The sequence below is a fragment of the Corvus moneduloides genome, chromosome 17, assembly GCF_009650955.1.
Source record: "Corvus moneduloides isolate bCorMon1 chromosome 17, bCorMon1.pri, whole genome shotgun sequence".
Taxonomy (NCBI): domain Eukaryota; kingdom Metazoa; phylum Chordata; class Aves; order Passeriformes; family Corvidae; genus Corvus; species Corvus moneduloides.
Window position 1 is genome coordinate 4365284 of NC_045492.1, and position 16362 is coordinate 4381645.

Sequence of the window (16362 nt, forward strand, 5' to 3'; positions counted from 1 at the left end):
GTTACAAATGATTGCCTGCACTTAATGCTCTTGCTCATGAGCGTGTGTTTTTATGTAGTAGCAGCCCCTTGAAATGAGCCTTTTAATCCCAAGATCTAAATGAACTCTGCAAATTCTTATTAATTCACATTAATAGCACCTCTGCATGATAAAAGAAAGCTATTAGCCCTGCTCTGTGCTTTGAGTAAACAAGTGAGAAAAGCCATTAATGCCCTGAGCTTCAAGGATGCTCAATATTTGAGTCCCCCTTTCACACAGTGGGGGTGGCAGGTTGGGGGCACCTCTGGAAATCAGGCTGTTGATAGCTTGCCTACAGATGCAGTGCTGAGAGGGATGGCAAGGAGCTGAAGCTGTGATCTGTTTAATTTTAATGACAAATTGTGTCTCTCAGTCACATCACTGGAAGCCCTTGGAGTCCACGCTGGCTCTCACCGAGCTGAGCCAGCCTAGGGCCTCCTTGTTGCTGTGGCAGGATGGATCCCCCCTGGAACCCATCTCCCCAGGGAATGGGGGATTGAAATAAGGGGGAAAGGCCCTCCCCATTTCCCATATCTCCAGAGGGGCTGGGGGCACAGGAGTGGGAGATGCCTGGGCTGTGTCAGTGACCTCCTGGGCAAGTGGCATGGGCCAGGGCTGTGGGGTTTCACCTCCACACGAGCCACAGTCCTTGGGGAGGTTTCACAGCCCAAGTTTAAAGGACAGGGGGGCCCAGTGTGAAGGGGAACAGGGGTACAGCCGAGCCCCCAGGCTGATGGTGATACCCACAAAATTGGATTTGTTACCTGGTGCGCAACAAGCCAATAATGACACACTTGGGAGAGACAAGGATTGTTTACTTCAGAGCTGCCCCAGCCTGCGTGCTCAGTGGTATTCCACAAATCCAGCACACCCCCATGGACTTTCCCTGCTATTTATACACAGAAATTCAGAGTTAGTGACTTTGCCAACACAGCCCCTCTGTTAGGATTGCTCAGTAATTTCCATTCAAGTTACGTCAGCCCAGCCAATTTCTGTGCATTCTCAGGGGAAGAGTCTTTTTTTAGTATTATAATGAACATGTTCAGCCCTAGAACACAAGGACCTTGAGGTTAGCAATATATAATATATACATAGATCTACATCAACATCTTCATTTACGACATCCTTAAAGCTTGTTCGTTCTCCTCCACCATTATGAGTTTGTTGTTTGGTTGAATTAACTTCATTTACTACATCCTTAAAGCTTCAGGATGTCCTTGACTAAGGGATGATCCTGCTCCGTGTTCCACTGACGAGGTCTCCTTTCTTGCTCATTAGGCTTGAAAGCATACAAAGGTCTTACATCAAAGAACATCCTGATTTAAAATAATCTTGACAGGTTCCACCCTGGGGGTGCTGGTGGACAGTGGCTGAACATGAGCCAGGTGTGCCCAGGGGGCCAAGAAATTCAATGGCATCCTGGCCTGTCTTAGGAATAATGTGGCCAGCAGGACCAGGAAAGTGATTTCTCCCCTGTGCTGGGCACTGGTGAGGGTCACCTCGAGCCTTGTGTCCAGTTCTGGGCCCTTCGATTCAGGAAGGACGATATCCAAGACTGGATGAGGCTCTGATCATTAATTGACAAGTTTGTGCTGGGTCACAGGTTGCAGTCGATGATCTCAGAGGTCTTTTCTAACCCAAATGATTCTCCAAGGGATGATAGCAGATGGGAATAGATGACTGTCCCCCTCTACTCTGCTCTAGTGAGACCCCACTTCAAATACTGCACACAGTTCTGGTGTCTCCAACATCCGATGGACATGGAACTGCTGCAGCAAGTCCAGAGGAGGCCACAAAGCTGCTGAGGGCACTGGACCGCCTTCTGCAGAGACAGGCTGAGAGAGCTGGGGATGTTCAAGCTGGAGAAGGTTGTGTGGAGACTTCACAGCATCTCTCCAGTGTGTGAGGGGCTGGAGGGAAGCTGGAGAATGACTCTTCCTCAGGAGCTGTAGTGACAGGACAAGGAGTAATGGGTACAAATTGAAAGAGGGAAAATTAAGGTTGGCTCTTAGGAAGAATTTTTTTTACTGTGAGGGTGGTGAGGCCCTGGCACAGGGTGCCCAGAGAAGCCGTGGCTGCCCCTGGATCCCTGGCAGTGTCCAAGGCCAGGCTGGACGGGGCTTGGAGCAATCTGGGATAGTGGAAGGTGTCCCTGCCCATGGCAGGGGCTGGAATGAGATCTTTAAGGTCCGTTCTGTGATTCTATGCCGACTGCTGCCTGTCCCACGGGTTAGGTCAGCTCTCCTGCCGGTTAGGCCTGGGAGCACACAAAGATCTCCCACGGCAGAACGCGCTCACTTAAGACAATCTCGCTTTCGCCCGGAACCCCCGTGCGCGCCCGCGTTCCCGGCCGGACGCCGGCGGGAGGCGCGCCCGCCATGGCGGCGCCCACGCGGGTGTTCGCGTTCCGGGACGCGCGCTGGGCCCCGGACCCGGTGCTGGCGCCGAGCGCGGCCGTGCGGAGCCCGCACCCGGTGCCGCTGGTCATCGACAACGGCTCCTTCCAGACGCGGGCGGGATGGGCCTGCCCCGACCCCGCCGTCCCCGCCGAGCCGCTGCTGCGGTTCCGCTCGCTGGCGGCGCGGAGCCGCGGGGCCCGCGGCGGAGCCGGCGCGGAGACGCAGGTGGGGAACGACCTGGGCAGCCCCGAGCCCCTGCGGTGGCTGCTGCGCTCGCCCTTCGACCGCAACGTGCCCGTCCAGCTGGAGCTGCAGGAGCTGCTCCTCGACCACGTCTTCCAGCGCCTCGGCGTCTCCTCGCAGGTACCGCCGGGCCGGGGCTGAGCCGCCCAGGGTGGTTTGGGCTGGAAGGGGCGTTATAGACCACCTCGCTGCACCCCCTGCCATGGCAGGGACACTTCCCACTGGACCAGGTTGCTCAGATTTTCATGCAGCCTGGCCTCGGACACTTCCAGGGATGGGGTGGCCGCAGGTTCCCTGGGCAACCTGTTCCAGTGCCCCACCACTCTCACAGGGAGGAATCTTTTCTTAATGTCTAATCTGTCTTAAACTTACTGTTGGTTAATGCTCTTATCAGTAGTGTTTACTGACCATCTGTATACCCAGCTGTGTTGAGAGTTGCTTCTCAGACCATGGAGCCCTTTGCCTGCGTGACAACACCAGTTTGTAAGCTTTACCCAGAGTGGAGCTAAACTTGCCACTGGTTTTCACTCACCTCCTCATTGCATGGGTTTTGGTTACTTAGATTTTTTTGTAATTTATATATGCCTTTAAAAGCCCGTTCTCCTCCACCATTATGAGTTTATTCTTTGGTTGAATTAACATTAACATTTTTTTTACCCCCTTAAACACTAGATATACTTTAACTTTCATGATTAATAGTCTGCACATAAAGTGCTTTCTTGTGGCCATTTTGGAGGAGTTTTTGCTGATGCTTAAAAGAAGAAGCAAGGATAACTAACCCTGGATTTTCCCTTCATACCTTTGTTACTGTTCTTTCCCCTTGTCTCTCCCAGGGTTGTGTGGATCACCCAATTGTTCTGACTGAAGCAGTTTGCAATCCTCTGTACTCAAGGCAAATGATGTCTGAGCTCCTCTTTGAATGCTACCAAGTGCCAAAAGTGTCCTATGGCGTGGACAGCCTGTACAGTTTTTATCACAGCAGAAGGCAGAGCTGGCCCTGCAGTGGCTTGGTGATATCCTCAGGGTACCAGTGTACACACATTTTGCCAGTCTTAGAAGGCAGGTGAGTTCTGGGTGTCTTAAGTCTGGTGCAGCCACTGACTTTTCAAGTGATGCAAATACCTGTTCCTCCAGCCCTGCACTATTAACTCTTGTATTAATTTAGACTGATGAGTTAAAACCAGGTCTGCAGATTTTGCTAAGTTCTGTTGAGTTTTGAATTGAAGAAGCAGTGCTGCTCTTGTAAATGTTGTGTTTTAGTTGCTATTCATGCCTTGATGTGTATTTTCAAAGGGAGAAGGGGGTATCTGCCCCAGGTGAAACTGGGCATTAAAAAACATATGTTAGGTTTTAAAGCAGCTTTGGGACAAAATGAAGTGCTCTGTGTGTGGGACTTGTGCAGTGCTTGAGGCTTTTATCATTCCAGTTATTCTGCTACATTGCTCTACTTTCTCTTTTTACTTTTTTTCTCTTTTTTAATCCTTACTGCAGGAAATGGCTTTATTACATCTGATAAATGCTTCAAATTTTCAAGGTTTACACCCATCCAACCATGAAGTGTTACAAAGGTTAAAAAACTACTTTTAGCACCACTAACCATCACTTCTCTTGTTAGAACATCTCCTTGCTGTAGCCAAAATTACTTAGTATTTGGGGGTTTTTTTTAAGGCAGAACAGAGCCTTTCAGAATAAACCATAGTAAACAAAGCAGTGGTTGTGCTGTTGCCTGAGAAAAGCAGGTGGGTTAGATTCTCTGGCAACTGAACCTTGAAATATTTATCTGTGAATATTCATCTATGGAAACCAAATAATTCGAGGGAAAGCAGGAGCTGTGTTTGCTTTCCTGTGGATTCCCCCAGTGTGAGCTGTGTCTGTTTGCGTTTTGAGGCTGGATGCCAAGAACTGCAAGCGCATTAACCTGGGCGGGTGCCAGGCTGCCGTGTACCTGCAGCGGCTGCTGCAGCTGAAGTACCCCGGGCATTTCGCAGCCATCACCCTCAGCCGCATGGAGGAGATCCTGCACGAGCACAGCTACATCGCAGAGGACTACACAGAAGGTAAAGCCAGCTCTAATTCACCCCCAGATAATGCTCACCCACTCTGAATTTGTCTTCTCGACCTCTTGTTTTGAAGTTGGCTCTAATTCTTCCAGAAATTTTCTGCTGCTGTTTTGCTTTCTTTGTGGAAACCTGCCTCGTGCTTAGCAATGGTTTAACATTTAAAATTAAGACAGAAATAAAATTTAACTACTACTATTACAAAAAACCCCTGTATTATGCTGTACATAAAAATTGGGATGGTTTCAGCAGAAAAGAATTTGAAATTAGCTTATTATTTCCTTTATACGTCAACAAAACCTCTAAGTTGGTTAGGATTTCTGTGTTTCATATCTAAGGTTTCCAAAGTTGCACAGGACATTTCTCATGACTTTGTGTGAATTAAATAAGGTTTATAATTTCCATGGCAAATGTTATCTGAAGTAGCAGCTGAGGAAAAGTGGTTTTTTAAATTTGTCACTTGTGAATGGGCCTTTCTTAGAAATGTGTGAGAGCTCTCCCTCCTCTTGGACAGAGAGACTTCAGTGTGCACTTGCACTTTGTAGTACTTGGTGTTTCCCGGAGGTCGGAGCACTCAGAGCCACCTGCACTGGGTGTGTGACCTGAAGGCAGTGCTCAGAGGGGGCAACCAAGCTTGGGGACAGCTGCCAAGAGGCGGCACAATTCTGTGCTGGACTATTTTTGCCTTCTTTCCTCACCTTTCATCCTTCACGTGGGGTGGGCACAATGCGCAAATCATTGTTTTGGGCCGACAGAAGAAAAAGTTACTTTGCTTTCCAAACCTCCAGAGCTGCAGAAGTGGCGGTGCCCAGAGTACTATGAGAACAATGTGCACAAGATGCAGCTGCCTTTCTCCAACAAGCTGCTGGGCAGCACTGTGGCATCCGAGGAGAAGCAGGAGAAGAGGCAGCAGCAACTGCGGCGGCTTCAGGAGCTCAACGCGCGGCGCCGAGAGGAGAAACTGCAGCTGGACCAGGAGAGGCTGGACAGGTTGCTGTATGTGCAGGTAATCAGGGCAAAGTTTCAGTGTGGTATCTTGGGAGGAGGGCAGGCTGCCCTCAGAGCTTTATCAGAAGGTCACACATCGTGGTAAAGAAGCTGTGACTGTCCTGAGTGTTCTCTGATAGCAGCTTTCCAAGGTTACTTGCAAGATAACAGAGATTATTGATGCAGGGGATGTTTTCAGCTCCTGAACAGCACTTCTTTTGGGAAATACTTCAAATGCTGTCAAAGTGTACACATCATAGTGTCTAGTAATGCCAGCAGAGTGTCTGTACATGCAGTGCTGACAGCTGTGATTGCCCTGTTTTGTTCACCACAGCCAACTCTGATCTGTCCGCAGGAACTTTTAGAAGATGGTCAGATGGATCAATTCCACAAAGCTCTGGTGGAGCTGAACATGGACTCTGCAGAAGAGCTTCAGTCTTACATCAACAAACTGAGTCTGTCTGTTGAACAAACGAAGCAGAAGATCCTACAGTCAGAAGTCAATATTGAAGTAGATGTTGTGGACAGCAAGCCAGAGGTAGGATGTTTTCACCAACGTAATGCTCATTTTGTCTCTGAAGGAATTAAGCTTCTGTGCTTGGAAATGTGTCGCTTCAGACTTCCATTGATGAACTAAGCTTTTTCTTTAACACACTGCAAGTCATTATTAAGTTGGCAACTGCTTCTCTCTTTTCAGAGAGAATGTCCTGAGACAACCATCCTGAATCTTCAGTAGCCTTCTATTAAAGATACAGAGGAACCCATCAATCTTTTTGTTAAAAACGGTGTTTGTTTTCCCTTCTGTTCTTCCCCTTCAGGTGCAGAGAACTTTATGGTAAACAACCAACCCTGCCTTCATTCTGGCTATTTTTGGTGCAATTAAGCAGCATGTTCTGTTTTGGTTCCTTAATGAAAGATTAATTGCTACACTTGGTTGTTGGAGTTGTCTTGAAGATGAGAAGCTCCTTGTCTGCTTTGCCAGGCTAACACAGGCCCAGCACACAGCAGCTGCTGCTAAGTGGTGCTCTAAGGCTGGTTGTGCACGTGCTTTTAATTGCCTTTCAAGTCACAAAAGACAGAGCTTTTTTAGTTTTATCAGCCTCTGTTCAGGGAAAAGGTAGAGAGAAAACCAGAAAACTGAAGCACAGAGAGGAGAAACTTATTTAGGTTGCCCGGAGAAGCTGTGGCTGCCCCATCCCTGTTCAAGGCCAGCTTGGAGCAACCTGGTTTAGTGGAATGTGTCGCTGCCCATGGCAGTGGGTGGAACTGGATGAGCTTTTGAGGCCCCTTCCAACCCAAACCATTCCATGATTCTGTGATTATCAGTGCAAGAATCAGAATGATTGTGCTTCAGCAAAATTCAAGGAGATGATGGGCTTATTGTGGTAAAGAATCTTTCTGCCTTCTGTCAAAAGAGGATACTCTAAAAAAAAGAGAATTGAAAGATTAGCAGCTACCTGTGATTTTTCTCAGTGACTGTGCCTAAATTCCAACATCTCCCACACTCCTGCTCTTTGCTAGGTGCAATCTCAGACCTCAGAATGAATCCACAAGCCTTAATTGTGTGGTCGATGCCTTGAGAGAACATCTACAATTGTCACAGAATCCATTTGTCAGAGCAAGTGTTGAGCTGAGTTCTGTATGTTTCTGGTTTTGTCTTTTTTTTTAAGATAGAAATGGATTTAACAGAACTTCACCTTACTGCATTTTTTGCTGTAAACGACGAACACTGCTAAACTTCAGTTTGAGTAATTGCAGTTAAGTAGATATAAAATAGATACTTAAGAATGTTTGAAGAACATAATTTTAGCTCATCTTGGCATTGCAACAAATGTTTCAAGTTTAAAATAACCACAACAAATATTTAGCAACAAAATTCCAGAGGTAACAGTGTAACACAAAAAATAATGCTGCTCCTACCTCGCAACTGGAGTCTTGTAGGATTTTGAGTGATTCTTTTCATTAGGAAAGAGCTTCACGTCTGTGTAAAATAATAGGGGGTTTGGTGCATCCTGTGAGCAAATACTAGACAGTTGAAACTCTCAGACATAGTGTGCTGGCTTTGTAACTAGCAAATATTTGTTTTCCAGTCCCACACAAGCAAAATAGGGAATTTTATGGTAATTATAGAGCAGTTAGATGTGCTGGGAGGGCACCAAGTTCTAACCAATATAAAAAGCTATTTTACTAAGTTTTAATATGCTGTTATGCTTAGGGCATGGCTGCCTGGGATCCTGGCAGTCAGCCTGGTGACTGAGGCCTGGATTTCTGACCTGGCATTGGGATAAATTTATTGGAAGTGTTTGATTTGTGCTTTGAGTGAATGTCTGTCTTTCTATTTTCTGGGGATATTTGCTTTCAGGCATGTTAAAAAGTTGGGATTTGAGTCTTCCAGCCATGTCACCAGAATTGAAGTCACACCTGAGCTAACCTACCATAACATTCCTGCTCTGTTTCCAGACTCCTGACTTGGATCCACTGGGCAGTGAACAGTCCCTGGAGGATGTGGAAAGCATTAATGAGTTTGAACCTTTATTTGCTGAGGAGCAGCCTGAAGTTGAGAAGCCTGTTGCTGCAGTGCAGGTTTGGTTTCTGTATTTACACCTCGTGCCAGGGCTTTGCATCCCAGTTGTCCAGCCAGTCTGCTGACATTTCTCCTCATGCAAACTTTGTTTGCCTGCTCTTGGAAGAGATGCTTAAACTACCTGAACAGGACATTAAGAGAGGAGAAGTCCTGGCAATCTTAGCTGGTGGTTTAAAAGGACAATATTCCCACTTGGCTCACTCTGCAGGCAGTGCCTGGTGTAGCAGTGCTGTGTTATTAAGGGAAAAAAGTCCTGCTGAAGTTTTTTTGTCTGTGATCCATACCTGGTATCTCATCCCAGTGGACACAGCTTTCAACTTGTGAGGTTGAGCCTTAGAACTGGGGGGCTCCAAGCAGAATAAATCCTAGGAAAAGTCCAGCTTCCCTGACCTTTTTTGAACCTTTAGCATCATGCTGTTTCTCCATGAGAGCATTACCATCTGGGTTTCGTACAGAATTGTTTGGAAACTTTGCTTATTCTAGAATATTACTGTTCTTTAACATAATTGCCCACTACTTCTCAATGTTTTTAAAGCCCGTGTTTAACCTGGCAGAGTACCATCAGCTTTTCCTTGGCACTGAAAGAATCAGGGCTCCAGAGATTGTTTTCCAGCCCTCCCTGATAGGAGAGGACCAGGCTGGTATAGCAGAAACCATGCAGTATGTCCTTGAGAGGTGAGTTTACAAAACTATTTATGCCAGACAAGCTATTCTTCATTTGATACCAGCTTTTGAAATGCTGGGGGTTTAACAATAATTTGAGAAAATATGTTGGAATAATTCTTTTTGCTGGGGTCAAGCATTGCAGGTTAGACTTGCCTTCCTGTTCTGAAAGCCATGTGTAACTCTGCTTGTTTTAAGTCAATGGATCTACAAAGTTTTTTGATCAATTGCCCCATCAATGAAAACTTTTTGAGCACACCCCTCCAATATATGTATACTTATAAATTACAGCTACTACTAAACAAATGTATTACAAACATTTTAAAACATATAGGAAAATAGAATTTAAAAAATGATGAGACAAAGGTGAAGTAAACACTATTTAAATGTATTTATCAATTTATCTTCCTGCACCCCACTGGATTAAAGGTGAAGTAAACACTATTTAAATGTATTTATCAATTTATCTTCCTGCACCCCACTGGATTATTCTGCACACACTCCACTTTAGAGATCCCTGGTCCAACTTGTTATTGAGGGAAACAACAAACCCTTGCACCAGGGCTGGCAGTCTCTGGTTTTGAGAGACCAAAATCAGGGGTAACATTTTAAAGTTATGATATAGGCACATTTTCTGGCCATTTCCAGACAAATTAGCATTAATGAAATGTCACCCCTGAACTGTATGAACGTAGGAGATCACATTTTCTGAAAGGTAAGAATTCCAGCCCTGGAAAGAAGGGAGAAATCCAGTTGTTGATTTACGGGGTACTGAGTGCTTTCAGGATTTTTTCTGCCACCCCTTGAATTTCCAGAAAACAAACAAAAGTTTTTGGTGCTAGGAAGATGAAGAGAGCTTCTCCAAGTGAATCGTGGGACAAGGTATCAGTATTCCCCACAGCTGTTCCAGTTCGTAGGGCAGATGTCCTTGAGAAAGGCTCAAGTTGTTCTTGTTCTTCACAGGTATTCAAAGGAGCAACAGGCTCTTCTTGTCCAGAATGTTTTCCTCACTGGTGGAAATACGATGTACCCTGGACTGAAAGCCAGAATCCAGAAGGAACTCCTGGAAATGAGGCCGTTCCAGTCATCCTTTCAGGTGTGTGTATTGCCATGATGTTTGTGTGAACAGCCTGCACTTCTGTGTTCAGGTGTAATTGGGTGAGGTGCAGAGCAGAGCTACTTAGAGCATGGGCATGGAGAGGGTTTTAAGACAACACTCTGCAAACAGCTCTTTGGCCTGAGAAGGTGCAGGTTAAACAAAGATATGGTTGCTCTTCCAGCATAGAGAGTAGGGACGATGCCTTAAAAAAGGAAAGTCTGCTTCTGCTAAAGGATCGTGCACACCCAAGTGTGTTTGGCTGGAAATTTGCAGATTGATTGCTTAGGAATTGATAACAAGGTGAAAACACACTTGAACCCATTCCTAACATTACTCTTTCTGAGAGACACTGACTAATCAGCTCAAATTTCTGAAATTCAGTTGTTTGTGTCACATACCACTGTAATCAGAGTAAAAAGGGCTTTTATCTCCTGTGCTGAATGGACATTGTTCTTCTGTTTTCCTTCCATCCAGGTTCACCTTGCTTCCAGCCCTGTCTTGGATGCCTGGTACGGGGCTAGGGACTGGGCAGTGGAATACACGAACCGTGAGGAAGGCTGGATAACCAGGAAGGACTATGAGGAGAAAGGGGGGGAATACCTCAAGGAGCACTGTGCTTCCAACGTCTATGTTCCCATTCGCCTTCCCAAGCAGGCCCCACGGGCGGCCGAGGCGTCGGCTCCCAGCAGAGCCTCGGGCACAGGGAACCCCAGTGAGCAGGCATAGTCCTGCCCGTGGCACCCACAAAGCAGCAGGGAAGAGTTCCTGCTGTGCAGCAGGGCAGAGCCTCGCTGGCTGCTCAGGAGCACTGAGATCCCATCCAGGCCCTTGGCCAAGAAGGATGGGACACGCTGGCACGGCCGGAGCGCTCAGTGCTGCTCACACACAGCAGCTCGGGGAGAGGAAAGCACCCTCTTAGAGACTGGCGTAGTAAGGCTCAGGGGTTTTGGAGAGTGTATGTTTTACAGCTTTTGAAAATGTAATGAAATGTCCTGGTTTTACGTGGCTGTTTCTGCGGCTGGGCTGTAGCAAGGCCGGCAGCCCAGCAGGGGTCCCCCTTGCTCGTCTCAAGTCGTCTGTCGGGACATGTCGGGCAGCTCGTGCTGCCGGGCACAGAGGGGCTGAGCTCAGCCTCGCTTCTCGAGGCCTCTGTTCCACTTCCCTCCTGCTACGCGCGTTCTGCTAAACCACCACCAAATACGCAGTGGGTACTTCTTGTCTCCGTTGGTGTCAGAGATATCGATGCTGAGGTTGAAACTGGAGAGCTGGGCACATGAAGACACAACCCTCCATAAAGCACAGTCCAGAGGCACTGCGAGCTTTGTGCAGCCCTTGAGTGGTTCTGCACGCTGAGCAGGGCAGCTCTTTGATGGGACTTTTGGATCAAAAGTTGTTTTAGCAATAAAGCAGAGCTTTTTGCTTTACCACTAACTTACCTGTTTCAGTGATTTCACCTCTTTAGAGCAATAAGGATGGATTTGATTGGTTGTACCTTGCTTAAAAACACAGGTTTGCAGCCAGGCTGCTGTCCTGCTGTACAATATGTTCCAGCTTAAATTCGACTGGGGATTCAGCTGTTATACTGATCAACTTGTTGCTTTCTCAAAAGAATAATCCATACTGAATGCTGAACCTAAACCTAAGGGGACTCCATCACTTTGGCAAAAACTGGAAAAGGCAAGGTAATGGGGAAAATAACCAGACAATAACTGATGCAAAGAAGGTGTAGAGGTGCTGATTTGCTGGCCCCAAGGGCTGCAGACCATCAAGGTAAGTTGTCATCTGGCAGATTCAGAGCAAAGAACATGAGGAACTTGTTTGGGCTGCAGTTTGTTGCCACAGGATGAGTTTTTTGGATTCAAAAGTATTACTGAGATTTACAGTTTTTTTAAAAAGAGGATTTTGTGGGCAAATATTGAGGTCTCACCTGTGTCCTGAGTGTTCTTCAGAGAGCCTGTGAGGGGAGGGTTGTTGCAGATCTGCTCTCACGCAGTTCCTGTGGCACCCAGCACTGGCCAGTCCCAGCTGGAACACAGGTCTTGGTAGCCTTTGCCTGCTCCTCACAGGCTGTTGGGCAGGGCAGGAGAAGGGAGCTGGCTGCCTCCAGGTGACCTCAAATTTGGATTATTGATCCTATCCCTGGCTGCCTGGAGGCAGATTTTAGGACTGGAATTCTATGGGTGGTAAAGAATGTGGAAAAACATGTTGTGGTGAAACTAGCACAGTTACACCCCAACATGTCTTGCCTGATCTCAGTGACCTGGAGCAGAGTAAATGACGTCCCCTTGCTATTTGACTCCTTTCTGGCCCATCTTTAGCTGCTTTAGGCAGAGGGACTACTCAAGGTATGGAAATTGTTCTGATACTTGGTGTTGGCTGCTAAGTAGATAAGTGTGCTGTACATAAAACTGTTCCAGAATGAGGGCCTGGAAGGGCGTGTATAATGCGTGATTATACGACTTCTAAATCTTTGTCCAAATGGTGTCAGCCACTTCTCTTGCATTAATTCAAAGCAGAGCTGTCTAATTCTGCACAGAGGTGCCAGAGCAGCTGCTTAAAGCGCTTTAAGGAAGCATAATTTTATAATCTCCTGAGTATTAGCTGTTAATTTGTTACTTTGTGCCCACAGTAGCTGGAGTAACTGATGAGCTTGGACAAGGGGATCACTGTCACAGGCTGCTCTCAGTGTGCTGATGACCATTCAGGTGCTTGGAGCAGCGCCATGAAAAGCATGAACATTGCAGAATGGGATGAATTTTACCCATTTCAGTTCAGTTTCCCAGTGATGATTTCCTGTGGTGCTACCTGAGCATTGGTGCTGGCAGGAGAGAAATGGAAGGACGGTGTGGTGCTGAGGACAGGAGGACACAACAGTGTAATTTTGGACAGCAGTGTTTGAGTCCTTGTGGAGCTTCACCATTGTGACGCTAGTGGCAAGGTTTTCTCATCCCCAGGTGCAGAAGAATTTGGTTGTTTTCCATGTAAGTGGCACAGGGCTCTCCAAACCCAGAAGGGGCTTGGACTATCTCCTGTCATTGGTTTATGCTCCCTGAGAGGGGAGCAGGCCAGAAGACACCAGCTGGGCCCCCTTTTAATGGGACTTTTGGTTGTGTGAGGAGCAGTAGGAGGAAAAATAATCCTTCTGTGGACAGGAAGCTCAAAGTGCTGCTGTGAGGGCCTTTGCCAAGTGATGGCAGGGCTGCTGTTGAGCGAGCTGCTGTGCCAGCAGCCTCAGAATCAGTGCTGTGTTTATCCTGGCACGTGTCCCCCCAGCTGACCCAGTGCCATTGCCAGGTCTGAGATGGTCAAGTGGTCCCCATGTGGTCCTTGGTAAATGAAGTTCAAAGCAACCTGTAACCTGGTTATACAATTCAGCTATGCCCTAATTCAGGTCAAAGAATACAAAAGTACAGTTTCACAGCAATGCTGAGTTTGGTCTATTTAAAAGAGAGCTCAAACTGGGTCCCACCTTTCACAGGGTCCCCAAGACCTGCTCTGGGTGGAAACACCACGTCAGTGAGCAGCCCTGGAGACTGAACATCCATCACGTGTCCCATGTCCCAGATTTCCTTTGGAGCTGCCGGCGAGCCTCGCGTTGGGGCTTCAAGGCTTCTTATGCTTCCTGTGCCACAGCTACTTCAAACATGTTCTTTGCTAAATCTCTGCTAGGACACTAAGATTAGAACTCTCTGCTCCAGTTATTAATCTCTGGAATACTTAATGTGCTGTGTAAGACAGCATCTCGGAAGAAAGAGAAGATGCCCGTGAACTGTCACTAAAAATGTAGGATTATCCCTCCGGAGACAGCCCACAATGATCCTCTGGCAGTCAGTCATAAACCACAAGTTTTGAAGCTTGTGTGGGATGAGCAGAGGAGGGGAGAATGCTGTAATGGATTTAACATTATCCCCAAAGTCATATGGTGGGATTTCCACCCGGTGGTTCAGAACGCCAGGCACAGAGCAGCTGTGCTGATTCCCTTTGCTCACTCCCACTGCTCTGTGCAGGGAGTGAGCTGCTCCCTGAGCAGCAGCTTCAACAGAACTCGATTTGAAATGGCTCAAACCCCAGGCATGGTTTGCCAAGAGTTTTCCAGGCTCTTTTCAGGCACTCAGCTTCCTGTATGTAGTTGACAAACACCTTTTCCCCCTCCGTGTTCACACGAGCTCAGCCCTCATGTCAGCAAGGTGTCATAGTTTCAAGGGATTTTTTTGTTGCTGTTTATTTTTAAACTATATGGCTTTCTTTACATCCTTGGGGGTCTTTTCTTCCTCTTTTTGAGCAGTGGACTTGGTTCCCATTTTCTAATGCAGCAGAGGCTGTGATGAGAGAACCGTTTTCATGGATCCAGCTCATTCAATGTTTGCTTGTGACAATTCACGGCTGTTGCTCTGCCCTCACTTCTGTGTCTCAGCAAAGCCAACCTGAGAGCGGTGCTGGCTGAGGCTTTCACAGAGTGCACAACTCCTCTGGGGAAGGAGGGAGGGCAAGTAAAATCGTGGAGGCTTGGTCCATCTGTGCTTATGCACAGTGTGCCAAGTGGAAAAACCTTCAAACCACTCATGTCCTGAAGCCAGAAGAAGTCTCAAGAATGGTGAGAATCTCTCTGTGCAGGTATGCTTTTATTTTTAAGCAATTGCTGTTCCCTGCTATCAGAGTACAAAGCAAGCTGGATTTATGGTCTGACTGAGAAACTTTTGTGCTCTTAAAATTCCTGGGTTTAGTCAGGACAGTATTTTTTTAGCTTTTAAGTTATTTCAGAATTGAGTGGAAGTATGAAGCAGCTTGTCCCTTCATCTGACAGGAGGTAAATATGCAGTGCTGATGGGGAAAGCATTTTTATGTTGTCAGTGATGTTCTGTGAAGGCATCCAAGTTCCTGCACTTCCAGCAGTCAGGCTGTTACAGCAAGAGGAAGCTCCTCCCCAGGGAAGCTTGTGGCAGGTCTGGCTGGACAAATGAGCCTCACAACATGCAAGGAAGGAGTGTGGCTTTGTTCAAACCCATGTCAAATGAATTCCAGAGGAGAGAGACTTTTGGAAAGCTCCTTCTGTTTGAGCTCCTTGGGACTATAGTGGGCGATAGAGTATTGGATTGCAGGGAGACCACGGTGCACTGGGTGCCTTCCTTGTTTAGGTGAAGGGCAAAGGTGCGTGGTGGACCTCTGAGTAGGAGAAGTTTTGAGGGATGGTTGTGACCTGCAGCCCCCAAAGCCTCAAAGCTGCTGTGGTGACACTTTCCTGAGTGCCCTGATGCCCAGGAGGGTTGGGAGGCAGTTGGCTGCAGCAGAGGCTGATTTTTCCTCCTCTAAACTATCACCCTGTTTCTGCAGCTCTCTCTGGAGCACACTCCATGCTCCTAAATGGCTCCTTATGCCAAGTGGGAAAACTGTCCTGTACAAGTTTGGGAGGCTGGAAGCTCACTGCCTTGTCTGAGCTTGCTTGGAAGCAAGTTCCAGTCAGTGCAAACAGTTTTTGAATAGTCTTATCTTTCCACTAAACATTTTGATGTGGAGGTTTTTTTCTTCAGGGTGTTTTCACTCTCTTCAAAGGAGAATAGTAATGGGTAAAACTATCCTGCCTCACTGACACTTGTTTCTGCACTTGAACAGCAGCCCCACTGTGTCCACATGAGGAACTGTCCTGTTGGTCTGATCTTCCTGATCTCCTTTGAGAGAGCCCCTTCACTGGGCTTCCCCACGCAATTTTAGAAATAACTCAGTCCCTGCTAGAACAACCAGAAGTCCCCTGTGGTACACAGACTTCTCTGTCACCCCCTTACCTTGAGCACCAGCTGCCTTTCAGCGTTTTGTCTGCTACACTTAGATAAATCCACCTGATCTAGAAGCCATCAACTGATAAACTCTCAGTTGCTCCAGAGGCAAAATGTCTTGAGAGGGTCCCAAACTACTTTATTGGACACATCCACAATGATATGTCACCCTTAAGCTCAGTTTTGTTCCTCAGTTCCTTGTGCATTAGCACAGTGCTCCTGGCTGGCATTGCTTCTCAGCTCTGGGAAATGCATTTCATATCCTTGTCCTTAGACTAGTTTCTTTTTCCCACTCTACAGCTTGGTTAAAATATACCCCACTCCTCCTCTCACCCCAGATTCCTGCCACATACCTGGCATTCTTTCATCCTTAATGAGAGAAGGAGTGGGGGATTTCGCCCTCCTGGAATTTTAGAGGAATACTAAGTGGATTTCTCATGAAAAGCCCCATTTAGGATACGAATCACCCTGAAAGATAGTCCATGACAGCAAACCTTGGTTTTTTGCTGGTAATGGTGAACAGAATTTTTAGTTCCCTATT

General features: G+C 47.0%; 1 protein-coding gene and 1 long non-coding RNA gene across 2 annotated transcripts; both read left to right on the forward strand.

The window, feature by feature from the left end:
• The first annotated feature begins 2384 nt into the window (after positions 1-2384).
• Positions 2385-11481, forward strand: ACTR5 (actin related protein 5). Its single transcript, XM_032127197.1, has 9 exons — positions 2385-2780; positions 3494-3723; positions 4548-4717; positions 5506-5723; positions 6060-6242; positions 8165-8287; positions 8824-8963; positions 9915-10047; positions 10525-11481. Exons 1-9 carry the CDS (start codon positions 2397-2399, stop codon positions 10774-10776), a joined length of 1833 nt encoding a protein of 610 aa, XP_031983088.1. The 5' UTR covers positions 2385-2396; the 3' UTR covers positions 10777-11481.
• LOC116452589 lies at positions 8970-9666 on the forward strand. Its single transcript, XR_004243546.1, has 2 exons — positions 8970-9317; positions 9381-9666. It is a non-coding gene; the product is annotated as an uncharacterized LOC116452589 (long non-coding RNA).
• Positions 11482-16362: the final 4881 nt, after the last annotated feature.

What these genes read in the sequence shown, in the direction of transcription:
- ACTR5 (XM_032127197.1), top strand. Translation starts at nt 2,397, where the DNA reads ATGGCGGCGCCCACGCGGGTGTTCGCGTTCCGGGACGCGCGCTGGGCC. An exon ending in CGCAGAGGACTACACAGAAG is followed by an intron (nt 4,718 to 5,505) that starts GTAAAGCCAGCT and finishes CCAAACCTCCAG; the next exon opens with AGCTGCAGAAGTGGCGGTGC. An exon ending in ATGCAGTATGTCCTTGAGAG is followed by an intron (nt 8,964 to 9,914) that starts GTGAGTTTACAA and finishes TGTTCTTCACAG; the next exon opens with GTATTCAAAGGAGCAACAGG.